Source organism: Phalacrocorax carbo, chromosome 5 (genome assembly GCF_963921805.1).
Source record: "Phalacrocorax carbo chromosome 5, bPhaCar2.1, whole genome shotgun sequence".
In the NCBI taxonomy this organism is placed as follows: domain Eukaryota; kingdom Metazoa; phylum Chordata; class Aves; order Suliformes; family Phalacrocoracidae; genus Phalacrocorax; species Phalacrocorax carbo.
Genome location: NC_087517.1, coordinates 18,296,000 through 18,322,452, shown reverse-complemented (window position 1 = coordinate 18,322,452; position 26,453 = coordinate 18,296,000). Strand labels below are relative to the sequence as shown.

Here is a 26,453-nt window from a genome sequence, read left to right as displayed (position 1 = left end):
AGGTACCTTCATCCGCACCCAGCCCCGCTCACACCCACCCATGTGTTCCCACGGGCAGGCACGTGGCTGGGAGTTCCCGGGAGCCCTGTGTGCGTCCCCTCTCTCAGTGCCGCTGTGGGCAAGCCAGGAGGGAATTTCCAGCTGCAAAGCTGCAACTGACAGATTTAGACTCTCCCACCCCAGCACTTGCTGGGCCAAGTTAATGGTTCACCAACACCCTGCTTCCCCTGCCCTTCCCCTCTGGCTGCCTGGGGGTAGGTGAGGAGGGACCCACTGGTAGGCACCGCCAGCGTCCCACTGCAGCTCTCCTTGCCTTGCAGTGTGCCCAGTACTGCAAGCTCCACTCCTGCCCTGACTGCGCAGGGCATTGCTGCCTTGGCTGAGAGCCCTTGTAGCCCTTTTGCAGAGGGGTGGATAGGCAGGGCCTCTGTACCCTGCGTTGCTACAGTGTGGAGGGCAGGCATGGGAAGGTGGGCCTCTCTGCCCAGGCGCTGGCTCTGCTGACATCCCTCGGAGGCTCCTATGCCCAGTGCGGCATTGCCAGCCGAGTGGGCGCTGCACACACACGTTCCCCTCTGTAATTACCTAAACTCCCACACTGGGCAAGGCTGGAGAAACCCATTCCCTTGGGCTCCTTGCAGCATGGGAGGGACCCCCTCAGAGAGGGGTCTCTGCTTCCAGAGCAGAGGGGTGGCAGCCTGCCCTGCTGGGCAGCCAGGTGGGCTGCTCCTCGCCCTGTGTTTGCCCACAAGGGGCATGGGCTGATCAGGTTACCAAGACATGCCTGGCACCATGCAGGCCAGGTGAGGCTGCATGTGGCCCACGGCACGCCAAGCAAATGCCTTGCATGCCACGAAGCTAACAGTGTCTGTGCTGTGCAGGGCTTCTCCGTGCCAGGCCCTGCAGCGGGAACTGCAGCAACGGTGGCTGAGGATAGAGCGAAAAGAATAGAGGAAACCTTCAAGAAGTTCACAGTCCACCACTGTGGTGTCAGGTCTTCTAGCCGTACCTCCTCCATGAGGGGTAAACAGAGGGACTGTGGACTGCACATCACCACAAACATTACAGGCCAGTTGGCGGTGGCACACCATGTGGTATCCCCAAGCGATGATGGCCATGGATGACAGGAGGAGAGCACCAACCCAGCCTGGGGGCTGCAGAGCAGGGCAGGAGAGCACTTGCCCTCATCCACACTCACCTCCTGGCTCTACAACCACAGAAAAAAGCAGAGATTGAATACAATATAAGCCAGGCTCTGCCACGCGTCCCGGCTAGGCCAGCATGAACAGGAGGCTGGAGGAAGTCCAGCTGATCAGAACTCACAGCCACGGCGGGATGGCTCTCCGGCCAGTCCCATCCCAGTATGGTGGTCAGCGCTTCCCAGCCCTCCCCAGGAAGTACTGTGGCACACCGGCTTTAAATAGCTTTATTATTGGAAGCTCTGCACCCGCAGATCCCACTGCAGGGGCTGTGGGGATGCCAGAAAGCCTCACACTGTCCCCTGGGGAAGCCAGGACTCCTTGGGGTGCAGATATGGGCTTACCCACACCGTCCCTGCCACCGGCTCAGCCTGTCTCTGTCCCAGGGGGTGCACAGCGTGAGCCTGGTGCTGGCCCCCCAAATTGTCCTTGCCCGACCCCAGGCCTTCAGACGCAGAGGCTGAGCTCCTGACGGACAGAGCACTTGCGGCACTGCACAACGCAGCACCAGTGGAAGCGGCAAAGGCAGTTCTCCTCCAGCACCACCGTCTCGTCCCGGTGCCCTCGCCCACAGCACAGCAGGTCACACCCGCTCGTGTCCATGGCTGTGCTGTTGCAGATGCGGCCCCGGGTGCCCAGCGAGCCCGTCTTACGGTTAGCCGAGCAGAAGTCGGGTGAGTCGGCTGAGTAGATGAGGTCCTGCTTGTCGGGGGGCTTGATGTTGTCACCCACGGGGATGAGGGTTTTCCCATCATTGCCCCCCATCACCTTGAAAGCCCCGTTGAAGCGCTCCAGCAGGCGGTCCCCCACCTCGCGGAAATGGGGCATCTTCCGCCAGCAGGTCCGCAGGGTACAGGAGCCTGACAGCCCATGGCATTTGCACTCTGTCCTCATGTAGCTACGCACCGCCTGGGGAAGACGCATCAATGCTCAGCCCTCAGTTCCCCACCTCTCTGCCCAGCACCCCCAGCCAAAACCCTCTCTCTTTGTGCTGCCCAGGGCCAGGGAAGGGGAAGGATGCTGGGTGGGGGGGCGGAGGGGCAGCAGGGGTTTCCAAAGCACCTGCAAAGGACTCCTGAAAGGTGTTGGGTCCATATTTCACCCAAAGTTGGTGCAGGTACATGGCTTGGAGGACATAAAGGTGGAGGGTTGAGCTGGATAGGGGCATGGGGATGGTAATGCTTGCAGAGGGCAGGGAGCGCGGGGGCCTTACCAAGCGCCCAGCTTCGTTGTTGTGCAGGTCGATAAGAGCTCGGATGTCATTTTTGCCTTTCTTGCTCTTCGCATCCATGAACTGCTGGGATTTCTCATAGCCGAACTGCACATCGTCCCCGCAGCCCCCCCACTCCCAGGCTGTGCCCTCTGCGCCTGGACCCACTGTGGGTGAGGGGGGAGCCCGGCTCCGCGTCAGCTCACAGCCACACTGCAGCAGCTCACCCATGCTGCAGGCCTGTGTGATGGCATGGCTCACCCCAGCTGCTGTGATGGCATACACGAAGGCTGTCTCCCGGATATCTGCAGGGGAACAGCCAGGGATGGGATGCGGGGTCAGTTCTGGCAAAAGCTCTGCAAGCAAAGCATCCCCCCACCGACATCCCATGGGGGCTTGGACCTCCCCTTCTACCCCTTCATCTGTGCTTAGTGCAGTTCCCCGGGTGATGCAATCCCCCTAGCGCAGGCTGCCTGGGGCAGGAGCTGTCTCTTGCAAGCAGATATGCAGAATTTGGGGGATGGCCAGGCCCTGCCAGTGTTCCTCCACCCCAGATGAGGGTCCTAGGGGCAAGAAATCTCCTGACTCCCCTTGCAATGATGGGTGCTGCCCCATAGGAAAGAGGGAAGCTCAGAGAGCAGAGGGGGTCCTGGGTGAACAGGAGGTACCCACAGCTTCCTCACACTACACTGCAATGTCTCTCCAAGCAGTAAAGATCCCATCCTCAGCTGCAAGCTAGTACCTGGAGAGAAGTGCTGCAAGGGACACCGTGGGTGCCTCTCACCCCTCTGCAGGGTGGCAGCGATGAAGCTGTGCTGCCCACTCTCCCCCCATACTCGCTTTGCCACAGGGTGCTGCCTGCCCCCCTCCCTCTGCCGGCACAGCCTCCACCCTGCAGGATTATTTATTATTAGTATTTGCTCCTGTCTCTCTCTGCTCCGGGACACAAATTCCAAGCATCTTTCCCCTGCCCGGACCTGCCGCTCACAGCCGCAGCCAGCGGGGGATTCTGGCAGCGGGGCTGCGGCGCCCTGCTCAGGGGGCTCCTGCGCTCCCCCTGCCAGGTGAACCCCTGCACACCCCAATGCTAGGGCAGGGCTGGCCCAGGGTGGTGACATGCAGGAGGTGCCTGGGGCATGGGGACAGAGAGGAAGGTGTGTTTTGGGGACTGCCCCAGGTGGGGCACTCTGACTTGGGGAAGCTGTGGGAAGAGGGATTCCTGGGCACTGGCTCCACAAGTGGCTCCTCCACAAGCACATGCAGCACTTGATTCCCACTGGTGTTGGTAGGAACTGGGCACACCAGTGCCTTTCCAGCAGTACTACCCTGGGGACGGGTGTCCCCTGCCCTGGCCCTCCTGCCCCCCCTAAGCCACACCACCACCCGCCTGCTCCTGCCTGGGACTGGCAGAGCCCTTGGAGGGCAGCCCGCAGCTGGCAGCAGTCCCCATGCCACCCTGCCAGCCAGGGCCCCTGGGGGATGCTGCTCCTCTGACAGCTCCTCCAGACACGTGGCTGCCCCCAAGCCAGCCTGCCCTGGCATGCTGTGCCTGGCACAGGCGGCAGGGCAGGAAGGGAGGACAGCCGCGACTGTGCTGGGGAGGCCACAGCTGGGAACCAGAGCCCACAGCAGTATCTTTGAAAAGAGGCTGTTGGATGGGAGTGCCCATCGAAGGCAGCTGGGAACTCCAAAAATGATGGGATGGTTTATACAGTCCCTGCAGGCTTGCAGGGAGGCTGGTGCCTGCTGGCACCTCCCAGTGCAGGGCAAGCTTTCTGCTTCTGACAGCCATGATGCAGCCCTAGGGACCTCCATGCCTCTAGCTGGGATATCCCATGTCCTCAGGGTGCCAGGGACTCCCAAACTCACCACCACCCCCAGGACATTGTTCATCTCCACTGCCCCAGCAGCGAGGTTGGACCAATCAGAACATGGTGGCTCCTTCAGCATCCCCATGCCTGACGCCCCCACATCTCCTCCAACCCAAGATGACCCCAGGTACCTGACAGCTCATCCACCAGCATCACCCACTTGCCACCCGGTCTGGCCCTGGCATCCTGGCACCACCCTGCTTCCAGCCCAGCACCCTGCCTACCACAGATCCCACCTGCCTCTCTGCCAGGTTGGTGTGAAAATAGGTGACTGCAGAGGCAGGAGTATCCCCTGTGTGCTCTGGCTCTTTGGCCCTCAACTGAATACACACCCCTGTGTTGGGGGGAACCCACACTTGCAAACCAGCTTCTTAAACAAGCCTGCCCCCCCCCACACACTGGCCCATGTCTCCTTCAAGGCCCCAGCTCTGCTCCACAGTGGTACCCACAGCTGCCAGGTCCCCAGGGCACTCTGCCCTTGCCAACGCCCCCAGGGAGGCCACTCTGAACCCCCTGCAAGGCCCAAGGGCATGCCTGCTCTGCCTTGGCCTGGCAGGTGCAGCAAATATGATGGCCAAGGAGACGGGGACTTGCTCCAGCATCTTCACTTGCCCCGGCACAAGGACCAATGTGGGAACAGGGGCAGCACTAAACTCACCACCCACTAAGTGGCCCTACCAGCCCAAGGTGCTTTGAACATCCCTCCACTTCCCTATCCACCCCCCAGCCTGTCTCTCTAGGGAACATGGCAGGGCTTTCCCATCCCTTACAGACTCTGTGTGCCCCCTCGCTCTGCCCCTGCCCTGGTTTTGATGCAGCTGGGCTGGGCTTGGACCACTGTATCCACCTGGCTGGGACCTGCCCATCCCTCCCTGCCACCCTGCCCCTGCCCCTGCCCCTTGCAGTGACATCAGGGTGCCCACCCAGGGACACAGGGATGGTGGGCAAGCACTCCTCTCCTCTGTTGCCTGCAAGGCCAGGAGGAGGTACCTGCGGGGCACCCAAGGGGCGAGGGGCAGCTCCCAGTGGCTGCATACTGCCTCCCACCCAGGCCCCTTCCCCCAGCACACCTCGGGGTCTGGGGGGAGCAGCAGTAAATCACTGCCAGACGAGGATGCATTCTTGGGCTTTGTGAAGCCCCGTGCTGTCTGGGAGCATTGGTAATTGCTTCATTACAACACAGGGAGACATGTCCCGGCAGTAAAACCTCAGCGTGACTGCACCGGGGAGCACTGAGCAGCCCCCTACACACACACACACACGTACACACACAGAGGTTTGCACGCCCAGACTCTGCTCCAGGAGTCCCGGGGAGGAGGCGTGTGACTGGGCAGCTGGAAGCTTTTTGGGAGATGGGAGGCCAAGGAAGCGCTGGCCTTACCCTGCTGCAGGATCTTGCCAAAGTACTTGCTGTGGCTGGTGCAGTTCCAGCGGCGGAAACGGAATTGGTACTGGCACTCCCGGACGCCCAGCTTGGTGCCCTTGGCCACCTCCTGCACGATCTCTGGCTCCAGCTGGCACAGCTCCGCCTGCTTCCCCGCCAGCCGCTTCGTCTTGCGGCAGATGCTGTTGGGGTCCATGACCAGGGGGCTCCCCACTGCCCTGCAGGAGGGACAGGGAGCAGAGCAAAACCAGCACCCAAGCCTGGAGGGGACCAGGGTGGGGATGGGCATGGCCAGACCACCTCCCAGGACAGAGCAGGGCTGCAGAGTGGTGCCAGCTCAGCACTGAGCCTGGGTGACAAGGGGACAGGGAGGGGTATGCAGGGAGGGCAGGACAAAAGGTATGGGTGGCACCTGCATGCCAGCACCCAAGGAACACCTTGCCCTGCCCAGCCAGTCAGAGAATGGGAGAGATCCCCAACTCCAGGGCTGGCTGGAGGATGATGCTGCCACATGCCACTCCACACTCCGAAGCCCTGGGGGACATCCCCTGGGGCTGATGGTGGTGTCCCCAGTGGGAGTTGGCAGAGACGCTGTGCTGCCCAACACCTGCTCTTTAGGTCTGGTGCTGGCCTGGAACAACCCTGGCCTCGTGGTGCGACCAATGCCTGCTGCAGCTGCAGCTCCCAGAGCCCTGTGGGCACAGTGGGGAGCCCAGCCAGAGCTCTCATTGTGTCTTGCCCTCTCCAGGGGAGCTCGATGCTTTACCCCATGGGAGACGAGCCGACTGACCTTGCTGGCGATAAAGCCCCTTGGCTGCCGGCCAGGTTCCCATGCTCGCCTCCCCCTACCCAGGCACCAGCCCTGGAGGAACGGAACCATGGGCGGGCACGGGCACGCGAGGGAGGGATGCAGGTGGCATCGCCAGCCCTGCCAATGCCAGCACGGGAGGGCAAGTCTCATCTGGGCCCGTGCCAGAGGCGGTTCCTCCTCACCAGCACAGCTGGAGTGAGGTGCCTGGCTCTCCGGGCTGGGAGGCAAAGTCTGAGCATGACACTGTGCTCCCTGGTGTGCTGCTGGCTACAGAAACTCCTGTACTTTCCCCACACTTTTTGCCTGGAGTGCCCTCCGTGGCACGGCTCGTGCAGCTGCACAGCCCGCCAGTGCTGCATCCCGTGCCAGGGCAGGCGATGCTCCAGCTCTGCCCCGGGCAATGCCAGAGCAGCAGTGGGCAGAGGGCAGGCACGCCGCGCTGACGGCCTCCCGCCCACGCTGCCCATCCCATGGCACACAGACCGTGTAGCCATGGGCCACCCGAATTTAGCACGCCCCAAACACAGCCCCACTCACCCTTCCCTCTCCTCCAGCGCCACTCCTGTGGGCTCAGAGTGGGTCCTGCTCAATAACATGACTTTCCTGGCTGTCGACGCCCACAGGACCACAGGGCTGGACTCAGCATCCCAGAGCGCCTTGGGGTGCCTGAGAACTGCGAGGCCCTGAGAACTGTGAAGAGCAGCACCCGGGCGACCCGTGTTGCCGGCAGCCCCACTTACTGGGGAGCACCGGCTGTGCTGCAGCTTCCAAACCCAGATCTTTATAGTCTGGCCAAGCCCCAGGGGCTTGAAAATCACAAGCTGAATCTCAGTGTTTAACTATGTTCTGGGTTTCCTTTTTGCTCTTGCACAGCTGGGGGGCTGTGTTTGGGACACCAGGCTGCAGGACTTCACTTGCCATCCTGCCCCCAGTGCAAACCCCCTCTAAGCCCCTTGTTTTAAGCTTGAGGTCCTGCCACAGTTTCCCTGCCCCACGTCAGGCTTCCAAGATGCCCCATCTCCTGCCCACCAAACCCCAGCTGGGTTTGAAGAGGACAAGCCCTCTTGCACAGCCTGGAAAAGGAGCCCTTATGCTTTGGCTGGAGGTTTAAAGGGTTAAACAGCTCAACTGAGAGGCGCAGCCTGGAAAAGTGACCTCCAGCAGGAAAACTGAGTCAAGCCCACACTGCTGCTGGGGAGCACCCTTCTCCCTTTGCTCCCTGCATTTCGGTTTGCCTTTACGGTGCAATGCACGGGCATCTCTGCAAAGTGATGGGGCAGCTGGGAAAGCATCATGGGGCTGTGGCTGGACTGGCACAGGACCCCCATCAATGGGGAAACTAGGGCTCACATGGAAAGCCACCAGCGAGCTTGTCCAGTCCCACCCCATGATGACCACAGGGGGATTCAAGCCTCCATGCCAGGGTCCGAGCTCACCCTCCTTGGGGGCCGTGGGGTCCCAATATCCCCAACGGGACAGCGGAGGTTTGGCTGCCTGCTCCGGCAGGGTGGGGAAGAAGGGGAGCCAGGATGGGACTTTCATTAAGATACGACTCTTTGTACTCATATAAAAACGATGCGCCAGCCCCCCGGGGCTGTCAGATCAAATGCTGAACTGCGGCTCACCCCGTCCCACCGGATCAGGCCGGGAAGAAGAGATCAGCCCTGCGGGGCTGGGGGGCGACGGGCAGCTCGCCGGCACCGCGGGGGTCCCCACCCATGGCCCGGGCAGTGGCGAGGCCAGTGGGAGCACGCGGGATCTCACCAGCCATGCTGACAAGGCGTGGGGTGGGCTGCTTAAGTCCGCTGCAATATTAATTTCCGCTGGGCTCCACTTTCTGGTGCAGGGAGGCTGCCGGGAGCCCGAGAGCTGTTTTGCTTTGGACGGTTTGGGGGGGTGGTGCGGGGGGAGACAAGGGCAAGAAAAATGCTGCCAAACTGCTACCGCTTTGGCAAGGGCTCCGGCGCGGGGCCCAGATCTGCCTGAGCTTGTCCTGCTCCAAGGCCTCCCGCATCTACAATTAAGGTGCCCCACCTCTGCCGCTGGGCACTCCTCCCCCTGCCCTGGTGAAGGAACCAGGTCGCCAGCCCAGCTCCCCCCAACCCGCCCAGGGCACCCCAGCCCCCCACCACCTCCTGCCTGGCAGCCCCCGGCCAGGCTCAGCACCTCAGCAGCATCCTTCCCACATTGTGGCAGCCCCCGACGCCCTTCGCCTGCCGCCACGTCGCTGTCACCATGCCCCAAAAGGAGCCAGGATGATGAATCCTGCTTTGCTCCCTGATTCCCAGCACCCCTGTGCAAGGGAAACAACCCTTATTGCTGAAGGGGGAAACTAAACATGGAAGAGGAGCTGCAACACATTGTCAACCTGCTGCTGTCACCCCTTCGGCTGCCAGAGCTGCAGCCTTAGCCCGATCCAGGTGACACACAGGAAACAGGAGTCACTGAGGCTTCTGATGCAAACCCTGTTCTCTGGATGCAATCCCTGCTGCAACGTTGCCGGAGGCTCCTAAAAGCCATAATCACCAGCTTTTCCGGCTCAACTCAGGGTCACGGAGCATCCAGTATGTCCCAGTCCGGTTCCCAGCCAAAATCATAGGCCAAAGAGCCTGGCACGAGTCCCCATCTCCCCCTTGGACACGAGGATGGTGTGCCACAGGGCCTCTCCTCACTCCTGCCGGCGGCCCGTGATCAAGGGGAGACAGTGGAGTCCCAGTTTGCAGGGAGCCAATGGAGATGAGCTGGCAGAGCCATGTGGCAAGGAAGTGGATGGTCAACCTTTACAAACAGCATCCACATCTTGGGTGGAAAAATGTCTCCTTTGGTCCTGATGGCCCTGAAACCCTAAAGGAGAGCAGCAGTTGTGCCATGCCAGCTCCACATGGGACCGGCCAGGTCTGCACCCGTTGCATACTGCTACCTGGGTGTTCCTGTGTGTCAAGGCGACCCCGCTGTGGGGTAGCAAGGGCATGGCTTGCCTAGCATCCAGGTCTCCATCCCACCCCCTAGATGCCTTCAGGAGGAGGATGCAGGGTGCCAGCGTACCTGGCCCATCAACCCAAGCCCACAGGCACTTCTCTACCTGCTTGGAGAGGCAAGAGCTGCAAGATGCCAGCCCTGGAGAGCTGAGCTCCATGCCTGGGGGGACAGGTTACCCTGCATCCCACCCAGTGGTGTCACACTCAATGACAGCCCTGCAAGGAAAACAGACTCAACAGGAGCCTGTCTCTTTCCAAACAAGGCAAGCGGGGGACACACATGAATTTTCACCCATCCAGCTTTCCCTTCATCCCACGCAGGCACCCAGCGGGTACCCGGCCCCTCACCTGGGGCGATGCGTGGGTGCTGCCACTAACTGGGGCAGCCAGGTGTGGAAAGAGGAGCAGGAGATGTGCAGGGGGGTGAGTAAGCAGCAAGTCACTGCCCTGGGGCCACAGCCAGGGCTCTGCTGCTGAGCAGCACTCGGGGCACTGAGGGAGCGGGAAATGCCGTGGGCCAGGGAGAGCAGAGGGACCCCATACCCTGCCCTCCTCCTCACACCTCTTTGACAACGATGGGATGTAAGTAGCTGGGAAGCCACTCAAAGGAAAGGGGCTTTGGCGTGGTGTGGGATGATGTCAACCCACAGACCTGCTGGGTACAGGGTCACACCAAGGCTGGGTACTCACAAACAAGAGCTGCCCAAGCTTGTGCTGCAGGTACCAGGGTGAATGGAGGGAGCATGGGCCCACAGAGGTGGCCATCCCAAAGCCGTGTCCAAGCCCTGGAGGGACTGGTATGAGAAGAAAGGGGTCCACTCACCCCTGGTAATTGCATCCTTCCTCTGGGCACTCATGGAGACTGGAGCTGGGGTGGCATGAGAGCTGGGCCAGTGTATGGCGAAGTGTGGGTGCCACATGCGGTGGCAGGACCCTGTACGTCTGTGACCCACCTGAGTGAATATCAAGGAGCGCCCAGCTCTGCCCAGCACCCTCCTGCACGGGCACGGGGATTTGAAGGGGTCAAGCTTCTGATGCAAAGCCCGGCCGAGCCCTCCAGCTTGGGGCATATGCAGGGCAGGACTGGGCAGCCTGGGCGTCACCGCAGGAGAGTGGAGGTGACCAGGAGTAGGGATGAGTGATGGCATTGGGGAAAGCTCAGTTGTCTTTAGGGGAGGACACAAGTAGCCCAATTGAGCTCGTGCCATCTCAAACAGTGGAAGGTAAATATTTTCCCTTTGAAAAACTCAGTGGGTCAGTGGCGGCCCCAGATGGGACACAGGGAGACGCTGTGCGCAGGGGCACCCATGCTGTGAGGTGCCTTGCTGCCCACATGGCATGGCTCCGGGGGTGAAGGCATGTCTGGGATGGCCGGGCAGCCCAGCTTGCCAGGTGCTGGGGGGGAATGGTCTGTGTGAGGTGGCAGGTGTGGGTCAGCAGGCCCGGGGGGGTGACTCATGATGCTCACCCCAAGGCACACAGGCAGGGCCCTATAGCCCAGCAGCCTGCCCTTACAGGCTTAGCACAGTGTGGGTGCTGGTCAGGGTGGCAGAGGAAAAGGGGAGAACATCGGCCCATGAAAACCACCCGGATGTGTATGGCTTCAGGGGGGCACAGGGCTGGGACCCCCTTGAGCAGGGGTGCAGCCATGGGTGCAGCAGATGGGTTGTCCCTGTGCCAGTGTCTGTAGGAGCTGTACAGAGAGCTGGAGATGCACTGTCTGTGGGCACACATGGGAAGGGGACTCAGGGCAGGTGTCCGTCCCTCTGGGCCCCCTCAGACCCACAGCAGGAGCAGAGGACATCTCACCCGGGATGGTTTTCCCCCTTCCTCTCTCTTCCACTCCCCACGGAGAGCCAGTGGCGATTGGGGCACTGGGGAAGCCTGGCTTTGCTCGCCCCCATCCCCACAGTGCCTCCCACCCTTTGAGCACAGCCCAAACACAAACTGGCTCAGCTGAAATCCTGCCCTGAACCTGCCCAGGGCTCCTGAGACACTACATTTGCCTGCCCCATATCCCTGCACACTCCAAGCTAGTCTGGGAGCTCCAGGTGGTCCGTACCTGTCCTGCTCAGGAAGGAATCACTGTTGCACAAGGAGCCAGGTGAGAAACATGAAAAGCTCAAGGGAGGAGGAAGAAAGATTTTACAGGGCTGGTGGGAACAAGGCGAACCTGTTCCCTGCAGCCTGGCACTAACCAAGGGACTGTCAGCACCTGAATGACACATCTTCCCCATCAGCACTAACCATAGCTGGCTCCCTTCTGCCATTGGAAAGGTCTGTGTGTCTGCCTGTCTCCCTGTCCCTCTGCCTCTTCTTAGACACAAGGGCACAGTGGGTATTGGACAAGGATCATTATATCTCCAGTGAGCTCTCTGGGGACATCCCACCACAATAAGGATGCTCCTTCTCAGGCTATGCTGTCATCAGCATGATGTCACTGCTCAGATGTCACATCTGAACCTTTCCCTGTAGATGCAGCCATCTGCCAAGATCCCAACTGGCGCCGTTACCACCCATGAGCAGCCGATCCCTGTTGTGTGCCTGGGCTGGGGACCATGCCCCCCAGGACCCAGCCCCTCTGTGCCACGCTGTGCCACTCTCACAGATCAGTTTGCTTGTCACCAGCATGGGAAAAAATGCCTCAAACGGGCAGCCCCTGCATCCTCCACCACTACCCAGCCAGTGAACCCAGGGGTGGGATGGGGGTGGGGGGTAAAGACCTTCCTTTCCTGTCCTGGGGAACACACGCCCTTGGCTAAGCACTCACGGGTGTCCCAGGTGAGTGTGCAGAGATGCACATGAAAAGACATGGCATCAAGGTCCCTATGCATTGGTGAGAGGGACAGTAAGGATCAGCTCTGCTAATTCCACCAGCCCCAAGGCTTCTAGTCCTGGCACAGCACATGGCTGCACTCCTGAACCTCCTCCTCACCAAAAGCAAAACCCACAGACACCAGCGCTACCAGACACCGGACGGGTACCAGGAGCAGGCGTGTGGGAAGATGCTCATCTTGAGCTGGCTCGAAGGGCTGAGCAGCGCCTGGACCTCTCTCCCCCGCACGGAAAGGGCTCCCTGGAAATGAGGGATGATCTCAGCTGGGGGCTAGAGATCCCAAGCTGGGGGGGAAGCAGCTCATGAATCAGCTGGCTGCTCTGGTGCCCGTCCCAGAAAGCCCAACACATCCGTTTGGTGGTGCTGGTGGCCTCTATCCACACATCACCTCCTCCTGGCTCGCTGGCTCCAGGCTCCGGAGCAAAGCAGACTGCGTGCTGGTGATCCCCCTGCAGCCACTCTGCTGCCCGGCACATTTGGCTGCGCTGTGTGCAGCTGGGTTATTATTCTTAAATTAAAGGTTCCTTTCCTCCTTCTTTTTTAAGAGAAGAAAAACCAAGTTCGATCCTTTGCCCTTCTCTGCCAAATACTGCTAATCTCCCCAAGCCAGCACTGCCAGCACACACATGGCATGGTCACAGCACTAGCAGGATCTGGACTCAGTGGCGAGACACAGCTCTAAACAGCCGGGCCAGGAGGCAGCGGTACCCCACCACCCTGCCCTTGCTGGTGCCATCTGCCTGCCCCCCAAGTTGAAGGCAAAGAGAGCTCCTGCTTCACCCCTGTCCACTCCAGCCATGGTCTGGGTGTATTGATGCCCCTGGAGATGGGGTGAGGGGAACAAGCTTAGGGTTGAGGGCTCACTGGGTGGGTAGTGAGGATGGGGCAGAGAAAGTGGAGGGAGCTGAAGGGACAGCCTTGTGTGTGGAGCAGTAGTCTGAGAACTAGCCAACGGAAAACCAGCAGGACGGACCGTGCCCCAGCATGGCACAGCTACCCCGAGGCAGGTGGTGAGCAGCAGGGGAACCCTCAGCATGCACCCTGCCCTGTCCAGGGCTTGACCTACCTTGCTTTCCTCTCCCCTAGCAAAAAACCAAGATGAGCCCCTCTCAGACCTGCATTAACCCCTTTTCTGGCAATAAACACAGCACTTGGGCTCTGGGGCCAAACTCTCAGCTAGTGTAAAACCATCCATAACAGCACTGTTTATACCCACCCCACTTTTGCCCTGCACCCCTGGAGCCAGGGCTAGCAAAGGGGATGGAGCCGCGGAATAAATCACTGGTGGGCAGGCAGGGGACCGGGAGGGGAAAGGCTTATGGAGAGCTTTATTTTAGGGGTCAAAAGAGTGTGACAATGTGGAGACGAATAGCCTCAGATAATGAATGATAGCCTGGACGGCACGCCGGGGAGCTGGAATCTAAGCACTTAAAACCGGATAAAGACAGGCTGGGTGAAATTCTTAATAGATTTAAATAGTTCATGTTTCGACAGATACCTGGGCTTTCCGAGGCTGTGTCCCAGCTCTGCGCCTGTAATGAATCCCCCACCCCCTCTGGTATCCTGCAAGGCACTGTCTCTGCCTCTCTGCCTTTGATGAAGGCACTATTACAAACAGGGGTTTTGTCCCCGCCACGTCCAGGCCACTGCTCGGGAGGGGACACCATAGGGACCCTCCGGCTTTTAATTAAAGTTGACTTATTGGAGGGGTCTGGAGGCCCCTTGCCCACCCCACAGGCGCACAGCCCTCCCAGGCTGTGTGCTTGGGGTGTGGGGAGTCAGGCTGCAGCTCGCTCCATAGGACCTGGGTGCCCCGTACTTCCAGAGGTCCCCCAGCCTGCTGTCCCCAACATGCTTGTTCTCCTGAACCCCGACAGCGTGGGGGTGCCCCCGAGCTGGATCCACCTGGCCAGCGAGCAGTGGTCCCTACCCCGGGGGTGCCCCGGGCGTAGGGGACTCCGTCCCCAAGCTGGGGTGGGAGGAATGACCCCCAGAGAGCGAAGGACTCTGAGCGTCCTTCTGGCCCCCACCCCTGGATGTCCTACTCACCACCAGAGCCCGATGATGTTGGCGGGACAGAGGAGGATGAAGAAGAGCCCCAGCTGGGTCCGGGAGGAAGGCAGCATCCTGCCAGGGCTGGGGGGAGCGCCGAGCCCCCTCCGCGCCCCCCGCGGGGAGCCGGGCAGCCGGGCTCGCCGCCGGCCCGAGGGTCCGGCCGGGGCCCCGGCGGGTGGGTGCCCGCTGCCTCCCTCCGCCGGGCCGGGGCGGGCGGGCACCGCGGCCGGAGGGGCTGGGCTGGGCTGGGCTGGGCTGGGCAGGCACCTCCGGGCGGCTGGAGCGCGGCGCGGAGGCTGCTCCGGAGAAGGAGGAGGAGGGACGGGGCTGCGAAAGCATCTGCCTCCGACAGAGAAACCGGAGCCCGGGGGGACGGACAGGGCGGGCCGGGCGGGGGGGACTCTTGGGTGCCAAGCTCGACTCCCGGCGCGCTGCCACGGGCCACGGAGTGGGCACGGCTACGGCCACGGGCACCCTCCGGCAGCGGGACGGTGGCCGCAGCCTGCCCGGCCCCGCGTCCCACCACCGCGCTTGGACGCGCACCACCTGAGCGGGGTCTGAGCGGCACAGCCCTGTCCCCCGCAGCCCCGGGGATCTGGCACGGCCCCGCCTGGCACGGCCCGGCTCAGCGCTTGCGGGAGACCACCTGGCACAGGCCTGCCCGCCTCTGCTCGGGGTCTTGGAGCAGCTCTGCCAAACTTGCCCCGGCCTCGGGGTCCCCCCCCGGCACCTGCCCGTTGCTCTCCTGCCCGACCCTGACACCTCTCGCATAGCCTTGCCCAAACCTGGCACCCCTGCATTGCTCCCCAGCACAGCCCTGCCTGGCCCCTGTCCCTGTACTGGGTCCACATGGCCAGTCTGTCCTGCCTGGGGACACTGGAGGAGTGACCCCCCAAGCATCCCCAGTTCCTCTGGGGCGACATCCCTGGGGCAGGGACACACACAGATGCGTGACAGGAGCAAGCCACAGGAGCAGAGACCGGGAAAAGAGTGCAGGGAAGGCCGGCTTGTTTACGGTGACCTCATCTCAGGTGCAGCTGGGACCAGACAGCCCCCAGCAGCGGATCACAGCAGGCAGCAGGAGCTGCCTGGGGCAGGAGGAAGCCTGGGAGGTAGCAGGGGTGCCACATCAGAGCTGGGCAGCCGGGGAAAGGAGGACCTGGTGCCCATAGGCTGCCATCCCAATTTTCTCCCCCGTGTGTGCGCAGCCTCAGGAATGATTTCCCCAGGCTCATCCCAGGGCCCTGGGTCTCCACTTCCTCTTGCACCATACATGACTCACAGCAGAGCTTGGGGATGCAGCTCCCAGCCCTGCAGCATTGGGGCCATGGACCCTGGGGCTGGGAAGGGTGCCCTGGGGGTCCCTGATCCAGCTGAGCATCCATCCAGCCCACTGGGATGTCTGCCACCAGTGATGGGCAAAGCAGAGCACCCTCAATGCTGGTGAGCTCACCTCTCCCTCCAGGAAAGATCTGGGCTCTGTCCCCCTTCCTGGGAGGGTATCACACCCCATCCTCTGCCCATCTCTAGCCCCTGGCTTGCTCATCAGTGCTCCCCTTGCCCCCATCACTGGGACTTTTCCCCTTCACCCTGGCACATTCGCTCTCCTTCAGCAGCATTTGGTGGTGAATGACTCAGGTTTTATCTGCAGCTTGGCACAGTTCTCCTCTCCCTCCTGGGTGCAGGAGGTAAGAGACTCCCACCACCTCCGAAGGTTTCCCACCTGCTCCTTCCCTGCCCTCCCACACAGGGATTGGGCTCCCAGTCTGCACCCTTGGCATGGTGACCAAGGTTGAGCTGTCCTGGCCACAGCACAGGGACACAGGGAGCGTTCCTGAGCTGTGCACTACATCTGGGCTGCTGCATCATGTCCAGTCCTGTGGTCTTTTGGTTTCACCCACCAGCTTCCATCCTACCTGCCCCACAGGAACCCTATCACCTCGAATCTAGGGGAGGAGTCAGCAGCAGGCAGCTCTTGGTGGGGGGACATCCCTGCCAAGGCTGGGGACAGGCTGACACCATGCCCGGGGCCCCAGCCCCTGCAGGCAGAGCTCCACAGCAGCTTGCTGCAACACACTGCTCATGGGCTGGCGTGTTGAAAGTGCCTGTTGTCCCCCGCCCTGAGTACCGGCCTCCTCGCAACGGCAGCGCAGGGCAGGTGAGAAGCCTTTATCTGATTTCCTAAGGGCAGAAAAATCCCTTTGATTTTGTCCCGAAGAGGGGAGCGGGAGGAGGGGGAGCCCCATCCCAGTGAGCAGGTGCGGCTGGTGCACAGCGACTCGCTTTATCACGTCCCAGGCCCATGCGAGGCTGGAGGGGGATGGGGGTGGGCATGATGTCCCCAGCATCTACATGGGAACATCGCCTAGGTCCTGTGGTGAAACCGGCCAAGAGGGGAGAGGGCCTGCTGGTGGAATGGGCAGAGTCGGGCTCCTTGCCTTATGCTTGTAACAGGGGGGCTGGGACCAAGGGGGTGCCTAGAGTTCACCCCTGCCTCCCAGCTTTTCTCACAGTTGCATAAAAATCCCCCTTTAGCAAGAGGGAAATAGAGGCACAGAGCTGCTGAGACCTGCTTAACCAGCCAGGGTGTGATTGCCTGCTCCCCCAGCCCCATGAGTTTGCTCACCTCCCCCATTCTGCAACATGACCCAAAGGGCCACATCCTTCAGGGGACAAGGCCACAGTGGTGACACTGAGTCAGGCCTATGGGCGACGGGGATGCCACCGCCAGCCTAAAGCAGCCTTCTCTGCCACGGCTGATCCTTTGTCTCTGCCTTCCCTTGCCTCTCACAGCTCGCGCCCCCCACCCCCCCGGCTTTTGTGTTATTACAAATTATAAAACAATTTTTTCCTGCCGTCCTGCATTCTTCTGCCTCCTGCAAGAATTTTAATGTATTTATTTTTGCTATCAGGGGAAAGCGCCGTGTTCCTCAGCCACCCCCGGGCAGCCCCGGCCCTGCTTGGCCACTGATGGAAATTAATGATGGGGGATGCAGGGGGAGAGCAGGCACCCCTGCACCCCTGCAGCAGAGAGGCAGGGGAATGGGTGTCTCCCCAACCAGACGTGGTTTCCCCAGTGGCAACGTCTGAGTGTGGAGGATGGAGAACCGGGCTGCAGCAGGGAAGGGTGATGGGGTGGTAGAAGCTGATCCCCAGGAGATGCTGCTGGGTATGGGCTGGGGAGGGAACAGCTGTTGGGTGGCTGGGCAGGACCAAGGGGTGCTTTGGGGTCCAGCTGCAGGGTGCTGTGAAGGGGAACTGTGTCCCCACATAGCAGCATGGCTTTGGGCTTCCCCTGGGGAAGAGGAGACCTCTCCCAGACACGAACCCACCCTACCCATGTGACAGCATCCCCAGAAGTCCCCATCCTGCTCCTGGGACAAAGCACCCCTTGAGCGGTCCCCATCCTGCTTGGGGACACATTCCCCCCCACCCCTGATCCCCCTCTGCCCCTAAGTTTGTTCCCTGGTGCTCTGCTGAGTTCCAGCTCTCGTTCCCCACCACATGGCCCCAGAGGCAGGGATGGGGGTGCCCCGCTCCCCCAGCCCCCCTGCCCCACAGCCGCAAGGCTAGGGGGTCTCTGGCCGCTGAGAGGGAGCGGATGGGGGGGAGGAAGGAACGGGCCTTTCCCGCTGCGGGGAAAGCGTGGCGATTTCCAACCCAAACACCCCGGCGCTCAGCAGCCGCATACTTTCCCAGCGTCCCTCCCCTCCTTTATTCCCGAGGACATTGGCGATCAAACCCAGGTTGGCCCCATCTCCTGCTCCTGCAGTGAGGTCATCGAGCTGTGTTTGTGACATCCCGGCATCTCCATGGCAGCGCGCTGTGATGTCATAAGCCTGGGGTTGCGACCTCACGGCAGGAGGAGAATGATCTTATTAAAACAACATGGTCCCCATCCGCGGCCGGGGGGGACTCCGGTGCAGGTTAACAGCTGGCAGAAGGGCTGGTGGCAGCCGGGGGTGATGCTGGGGACAAAGCCCTCCCTGGGCTCACGTCACCAAGGGGAGCTGGTGGTGACACAGGACACAATCTGGTGCCCAGTGCAGAGGGCAGCCCCCAGGGCTGAGCTCTGTGACTGATGCAAACACACAAGCCCTATGGTGCTGGGGTGATGGTGAATTTGGGGACAGCCACGCCAGGCCTCACTGCTCGGGGGTCCGCCAGCCTCAGCTGCAGCACTGCCCACCTCCGGGGCTGAGCGTCTGGGGCCTTATCGGGGCACAGAGCCCTTTCATGTCAGGCCGGCGAGCGGCGAGCGGAGCTGATGAGGACCTGTCCCCAGATCAGAGCCGCCTGGCGCTGACAGCGGCCGCGGGGCCTGTTCTTAAATTAGATGTGTCCCCCGCCTCCCCCTGACCGGTGTTCCTGGCCCCTGCCCCACAGCTGGACACAGCCCATGGTGCTCCGCATGGCCAGCATGTCCCACACACACACACGGGCACACACCATATCCCCGAGGAGGGCTGTTCGGTGGCTGGGAATCACTCAGGCACCACCGGGTGGGTGATGGATGTATCGAGGGGTGAATGGGAGGATGGACAGACAGATGGGTGGGTGGCTACCTGGATGGACAGGCAGGCAGGTGTGAGGGGGATAGGTGGGAAGTGTGACGCACTTGTTTGTCGATGGATGGATGGGTGAGTGCCCAGGCAGCTCAGCAGATGGATGGAGAGATGGCTGTGGGATCGAAAGCTGTGTGCAAGTGTGGATGGATGGATGGATGGATGGATGGATGGATGGATGGATGGATGGATGGATGGATGGATGGATGGATGGATGGATGGATGGATGGATGGATGGATGGACGGAAGGACAGACAGATGGACGGACAGACGAGAGAAAGGATGGCCCTAGCACTCCTTAGTCAGCTCCTGTGGCTCTAGATATTGTTGTTCTTTCCCAAAAACCTCAGTTTCATGCAACAGCAGAAAAGGCCCAGCTCTGCTCTGGGAGAGAAGGGAACATCCATGTCCCAAGGGGAGAAAATTTGCCTTTCTCTCTGCACAACAGCTTTAGGGCCTGGCCTTGTGCCACTGCAGCAGTGCACCCTTGCTACTAGCACAGGATCTGCTCTCCACTGCTCAGAGGGGAAACTGAGGCCGGGGGGGACCAGCTTGCAATGCAGTGAAGCTGAAACCACCCCTCTCCAGGCAGGCATGGCATTGTGGCCGGCCCTGCTCCCTCCAGCTCCCCACACGTCCATCTGTCCAGCCATGGGAAGGACACACATTGCTTGGGCTGGGAGTGATGCCACCGGGAGGGGGTGTCCTTGGGCCCCCGCAGGCCGTAAACATGATGTCATGTGGCAGTGTACACAGCCCGCTCTGTGCACGGGTCCACGAATGGGCTTCACAAGTTCTGCGTGGGAGGCATCGACTGTGGCCCACAGCCAAGGGAACTGGAGTCAGGAGATAAAATCAGGTTTGCTTTGGGCTGGAGCAAACAGCCTTTTTCAGGAGGAGTAGGGGACAGAGAGAGAGTGGCTGGAAGGGGGGACACACCTCCTTGCCTCAGAGCACTTGGCGGGGAGCAGAGGTGATGCGGGACTCCCCAGCAAAGCCCGGCGCTGGTCTTGCCTGTCCCAGGTCAGCTCCCTTCGTGCCTACTTGACTTAGAATAACTCCATAGGCACTTGAAGTCACTAATCAGTCGGGACCACTTGAAAGCAGCCTGGGGCTGCCTCCTGTCTCCTGTGATAACAGGCTGCCAGCCCCGAGCTCGCTCCAGCGTCCTGCTCCCACGTCCTCAGGGAAAGGTCCTGGCCTGCCAGGATCCCATGGGTCGCAAAGCAGGGGGAGCCCGGAGCAGAGCTCACCGCCGGATGCTGAGGCCCACGGGTGTTTGTGGGGGGATTGTCATGTTGGTTGATTTACCTCTTGTTTCAGAACCTTTGTGCTGTCCCCAGGCCTCTGCTCAGGTCCAAGGTGTCAGACAGAGGGAAACAAGGGGATGGGGACCTTTGGGAGAGGGACAAGAGGGTCCCACTTGAACCCTATGTGATATTATGTGGGAGAAGAGCAGCTGTCTCCAGGCCTGGGATCTGTCCTGGTCCCTCAGGACCTCCCCATGTCCCCACTGTGCAGCCCCTCTGGCCCCAGCATGGTTCATGACTCAGGCAGTGACAGTGTGGTGACACACAGCTGGCGTGACAGACCATCTCCAGTTAAATGCTTTGGGCTGTTTACTGTCCCGGGGACCCTGAGCTCAGCCTTCTCACAGCCTGGGCTTTTCCTGGGGGTGAGTCAGGGGATGCCCTCCCCTGGGACCCCCTGCTCCCCCCCCATCTGTGGGAGGGCAAATGGGGGTTAGTGGATCAGCCCTGGGAAAAGTTTTCAGCTCCTGGGTGATACTGTACAAGTCACGTAAAGAAGCTGCCACGCCACCCCGGCAGCCACGGACCTCCATGTCAGGGGTAGCGCTCTATGAGCAGCGGGTGGTGGATGGGCTGAGGGGCAGAGCAGCAGCAGGGGGTCCCACAGTACCTGCCTCCTCACCCACAGGTCCCACCAGTGAGCTGAGGTCAGACCTGATGGTGCGGCTGTGGGATGAGTAACAGCATCCCTGCCGCAAAGGGACACACAGGGTGGGACCTGCCACCCCAAGCTCCCCATCCCCAAGGATAAACGCAGCATTTGCTCTCCTCCCTCTGCCCCATTTGTCACCAAGCTGGAGCCAGGGCTGGCCCTTCACTGGGGGACCTCCAGGGAGCTGGCGATGCCCCCGGCTCCCCACAGCATCCTTCGGCTGCGGATGTGTCATGGCCCAGCCGCTTCCCTTCGGAAGTCCCCACCGGGCGGCTCCTGGGGGCGGTCTGACTCACCCGACCGCCCCCTTCCCGCACGGTCCTCCCCGCCCCAGCCCCAGCAGCCGCCCCGGCGGAGCCCCCGCCGCCGCCGCCCGCGGTCCGAGGGCGGGGAGCACAGCCTAGCGGCGGCAGCTGGAAAGAGCCGGGATGCCGGGCCCCGGCCGGGGGGCGATGGCAAAGCCTGTCCTTCCGCAAGGCCAAGTGCGAGGTCCTGCTGGTCGGGGCAAGCCACGGTGCCAGCACAGGCTGGGGGAGGGATTGACGGGAGGGTGGGATGGGTGAGTGGGTGGGTGCATGGATGGGTGGATGGAGAGCAGCCCTGTGGAGGGGGATTTGGGGATCATGGTGGATGAAAAATTTAATATGAGCTGGCAATGTGCACTCACAGCCCAGAAAGTCGGTTGTATCCTAGGCTGCATAACAAGCATGGCCGGCAGGTCGAGGGAGGTGTTTCTTCCCATCCACCCTGCTCTGGTGAGAGCCTGCCTGGAGGACTGTGGCCAGCTCTGAGGCTCCCTCCACAAGAGAGACACGGACCTGTTGGAGCAGGTCCAGAGGAGGGCCACTGTGGTCAGAGGGCTGGAGCACCTCTCCCATGAAGAAAGGCTGAGAGTTGGGGTTATGCAAGCTGGTGAAGAGAAGGCTTGGGAGACCTTTTAGCAGCTTTCTAATATATAAAGCATTTTATATGAAAGATGGAGAGAGACTTTTTACCAGAGCCTGCAGTTTTTACTGTTTTTGCAAGGGACAACTGTTTTAAACTGAAAGCTGTAGTGGGATCCCACTCCCCAGCAAGGGGAAATGCAGCCTCAGCAGGCTGGGGGAGGCCGAGGCATCCCCTGCCATGGGGAGCGAGCTGCAGGGTCACTCGGTGCCAGGCTGGAAAGGCCAGGGCAGGGCTGGGGCCTGGGCTTCCCTGCTGCCCCGGCTCTGAGCTGGCTCAGGGCAAGCTGCAGAGCTGGCTGTGAACAGCCATGAGGTGGCGGCAGGCGCTCACGCTTGGCTGTCCCAGCTCGGGGTGCCTCACGGGTGTCTGCAGGCACAGGGGTGCCCGGATCCTGCACCGGCAGCCTCCGCAGCACTGGCAGGGAGCGTGTCAGGCACCACCAGCCTGGAGTCCAGCCTGGGACATCCCTTGTCCTCCAGTGAGGCAGAACCAGGAGCACAACAGCCACTCACAGGACTCTGAGAGGTCTGCCCAACCTGGGGACAAAACCGCCCCCTCCAAGACCTTGAACCCACCACCTGATAAGGATGGTTAATGATCAGTGGCTGAGATGTCCCAGGCAGATGCACGGTGCTGGCTGCCCCAGGAGTGACACCTGGGGAGAGCAGTACCCTGCCGCACAGCCCCAAGACCTGGTGGCAGTGCCAGGCTGGCCAGAGGAGATGTACACCACACCCATGGCCCCAGGCACTGCCACAACAGAGCCCTGCTTGTGGCTGGACAGCCTGGACTGCACCAGGTTGGGCAGGAGCTGGTGTCATGCTCTCCCTGGCATGAAGACAAACCAAAGCTGCCTCTGGCTCAGTTGCCAGCAGCCACCCTGGGCATGCTGAGGTCTCCCCATCTGGGATCCCAGAGGAAGCACTGAGAGAGGCCCTGGGACAGCTTGGACCCAGCTCCCTGGGGCATCGTCCTGCACTGCAAGGGGACAAGGCAGGGACAGGGGTATGACAGGCGGGATGGAGACAGGGCAGCAGGGCCTAGGCCAGGAGGGGCAGTGCCCTGAAGAGCCAGCCCAGTGGTGAGCCTGCGGGGTGTCCAGGGTCTGGGGTGTGGTTCACAGAATCACAGAATGACAGAATGGTAGGGGTTGGAAGGGACCTCTGGAGATCATCTTGTCCAACCCCCCTGCTTGAGCAGGGTGCACAGGAACACGTCCAGGCGGGTTTTGAATGTCTCCAGGGAAGGAGACTCCACAACATCTCTGGGCAGTCTGTTCTACTGCTCTGTCACCCTCACAGGAAAGAAGATTTTTTTCATATTTAAGGTGAACTTCCTGTGTTCCAACTTGTGCCCATTGCCCCCTGTCTTGTCGTTGGGCACTACTGAAAAGAGTCTATTCCCATCCTCTTGACACGCACCCTTTAGATATTTATAAGCATTGATAAGATCCGCCCTCAGTCTTCTCTTCTCCAGGCTGAACAAACCCAGGTCTCTCAGCCTTTCCTCATATGGGAGATGCTCCAGACCCCTGATCATCTTCATAGCTCTCCACTGGACTTGCTTGAGCAGTTCCTTGTCCTTGAACTGGGCGGCCCAAAACTGGACAGAGTAGAGGGGGAGGATAACCTCCCTCGACCTGCTGGCCACACTCCCTTTAATGCACCCCAGGATACCGTTGGCCTTCTTGGCCACAAGGGCACAGTGCTGGCTCATGGTCAGCTTGCTGTCCACCAGCACTCCCAGGTCCTTCTCAACAGAGCCACTTTCCAGGAGTTCAGCCCCCAGCCTGTACTGGTGCCTGGGGTTGTTCCTCCCCAGGTGCAGGACCTTGCACTTGCTCTTGTTGAATGTGATGCGGTTCCCCTCAGCCCAGCTCTCCAGCCTGTCCAGGTCTCGTTGGATGATGGCACAGCCTTCTGGCGTTATCAGCCACTCCTCACAGCTTGGTATCATCAGTGAACTTGTTGAGGGTACACTCTATTCCATCATCCAGGTTATTGATGAATATATTGAACAGGATTGGACCCAGTACAGACCCCTGGGGAACACCACTAGTGACAGGCCTCCATCCCGACTCTGCCCCATTGATCACAACCCTCTGAGTTCTGTTGATGAGCCAGTTCTCTATCCACCTCACTGTTTTCTCATCTAACCCACACATCCTCAGCTTGTCTATGAGGATGCTATGGGAGACAGTGTCGAATGCTTTACTGAAGTCAAGATAAACAACTCATTTATCTCCCTTCATCAACCCAGCCAGTCACACCATCACAGAAGGCTGTCAGGTTGGTCAAGCATGATCTCCCCTTGGTGAACCCATGTTGACTACTTCTGATAACCTTTTCCTCTACATGCCTGGAGATGACCTCCAGGATGAACTGCTGGATGAACACCTTTCTGGGGATGGAGGTGAGGCTGACTGGCCTATAGTTCCCCAGGTCCTCCTTCTTACCCTTTTTGAAGATGGGAGTGACATTTGCTGTCCTCCAGTCCTTGGGCACCTCTCCTGTCGTCCATGACCTTTCAAAGATGATGGAGAGTGGCTGAGCAAGAACATCCACCAGCTCCCTCAGCACTTGTGGTTGCATCCCATTGGGGCCTATGGATTTGTGGGTATCTAGTTTGCCTAGGCGATCTCTGACCCAGTCCTCCTCAACCAAGGGGAAGTCCTCCTTTCTCCAGATTTTTATTCCCTCTTCTGGGGGCTGAGATGCCCGAGGGCCAGCCTTAGCAGTAAAGACCAAGGCAAAGAAGGCATTCAGTAATTCTGCCTTCCCTGCATCCTGTGTCACCAGGGCCCCTTCCTTGTTCAGCAGAAGGTCCACTGTATCCCCAGGCTTCCTTTTACTGCTGATGTATTTAAAGAAGCCCTTCTTGTTATCTTTGACATGCATTGCCAGATTTAGCTCCAAGTGGTCCTTGGCCTTCCTCGTCACACCTCTGCACACCCTGACAACATTCTTATATTCCTCCCTTTTTCCACATATTGTGAACCTCCTTCTTCCATTTGAGTTTAATGAGAAGCTCTTTGATCATCCATGCAGGCCTCTTGGGTCCTCTGATTAATTTCTTCCTCCCAAGGTTGCACCAATCTTGAGCTCAGAGGAAGTGGTCCTTGAACATTGACCAGCTCTCTTGGACACCTCTGTCTTCTAGAGCCCTAGTCCATGGGATTCCTCCTAGCAGGTCTTTGAAGAGGCTAAAGTTGGCCCTCTTGAAGTCCAAGGTTGTAACCTGACTCATAGCCCTGCTTCTATCATGCAGGATCCTGAACTCCACCATCTCATGGTCACTGCAGCCAAGGCTACCCCCAAATCTCACATCCTCAGCCAGCCCTTCCTTGTTGGTCAGTATAAGGTCGAGCAGCACATCTCGCCTCACTGGCTCCTCCACCACCTGCATCAAAAGGTTATCCTTGATGCTCTGCAGGAACCTTCTGAATCATGCATGCCTTACCATGTTGCTTTTCCAGCAAATGTCAGTGTGGTTGAAGCTCCCCTTGAGGACCAGGGCCTGTGATTATGAGGCTACTTCCAGCTGCCTGTAGAAGGATTCATCAACTACCTATTCCTGATCAGGTGGCCTGTAGCAAACGCCTACAACAGTGTCACCCATATTTGCCTGCCCCTTAATTTTTTTACCCACAAGGTCTCAACTTGTTCTCCTTCCACTCGAAGGCAGAGCTCGATGCATTCCAGTTGCTCCCTCACATAAAGAGCAACTCCCCCACCTCAACTTGCTGGTCTGTCTTTCCTGAAAAGCCTGCAGCCATCCATGACCACATTCCAGTCATGTGAGCTGTCCCACCATGTGTCTGTGATTGCAATCAGGTCATGGCCCTGTGACTGCACACAGATCTCTAGTTCCTCCTTTTTATTTCCCATGCTGCGTGCGTTGGTGTACAGGCATGTCAGAAAGGTACTTGAGCACACAGGTTTCCCTGGAAGGGTGCACGAGGACCCACTATAGCCATGCACACCCTTGAGGTAGTTGGTCTCCTGGTTGCCACCGCATGAGGCAGCTAAGGCACCTTTGTCACTGCTCTGGTTGGCCTGGCTTATTCCCCCATTGTATGTGATGGCACTAGCATTGCCACTTTGGCCCCCAGCCCCCAAGTCCCAGTGCCAGAGCATGGCACCGGTGCTTGCACACAATGGCACACGGTGCCTGGTGCCTGACGAGCGGTGCCCAGTGCCCGCCGCCCGTGTGCAATGCCTAGTGTGCAGTACCTGGTGCTGGTACCTGTGCCACATGCTACATTGTGCCCAGGGTGCCGTACCTACCGTGCCGTGCACGTGCCACCCAATACATGGTATGTGGCACTGGGTTCTGCTGGTACCAGTTCCTGGTACCTAGCACCTGGTGCACGGTGTGTGGTGCTCGGTGTACGGTACTTGGTGTAGAGCACATGGTACCTGGTGTGCCAGCGCCAGCACCCGGCATGCCGTAGCCTGTATCCATGGCCTGGTAGCAGGTGTGCAGTAGCTGGCACAAGATGCCCGGTACGCGGTGCTCGGTCCCCGCCGCGCAGCACCCGGTACTCCATACCCAGCACGCAGCAGCAGCCGGTACCGGGTCCGGTACCCAGTGCGCAGCACCCGGTGCGCGATGCTTAGTTCCCGGTGCGCGGT

At 60.3% G+C, this 26,453-nt stretch overlaps 1 protein-coding gene across 1 annotated transcript; it reads right to left on the bottom strand.

The window, feature by feature from the left end:
- Nucleotides 1-1,365: 1,365 nt before the first annotated feature.
- Nucleotides 1,366-14,492, bottom strand: WNT6 (Wnt family member 6). Its single transcript, XM_064453310.1, has 4 exons — nt 14,339-14,492; nt 5,662-5,882; nt 2,413-2,714; nt 1,366-2,108 (listed from the first exon to the last, which is right to left on the bottom strand). The coding sequence occupies exons 1-4, from the start codon at nt 14,413-14,415 to the stop codon at nt 1,647-1,649; spliced, it is 1,062 nt and encodes a 353-aa protein (XP_064309380.1). The 5' UTR covers nt 14,416-14,492; the 3' UTR covers nt 1,366-1,646.
- Between the last annotated feature and the right edge of the window lie 11,961 nt (nt 14,493-26,453).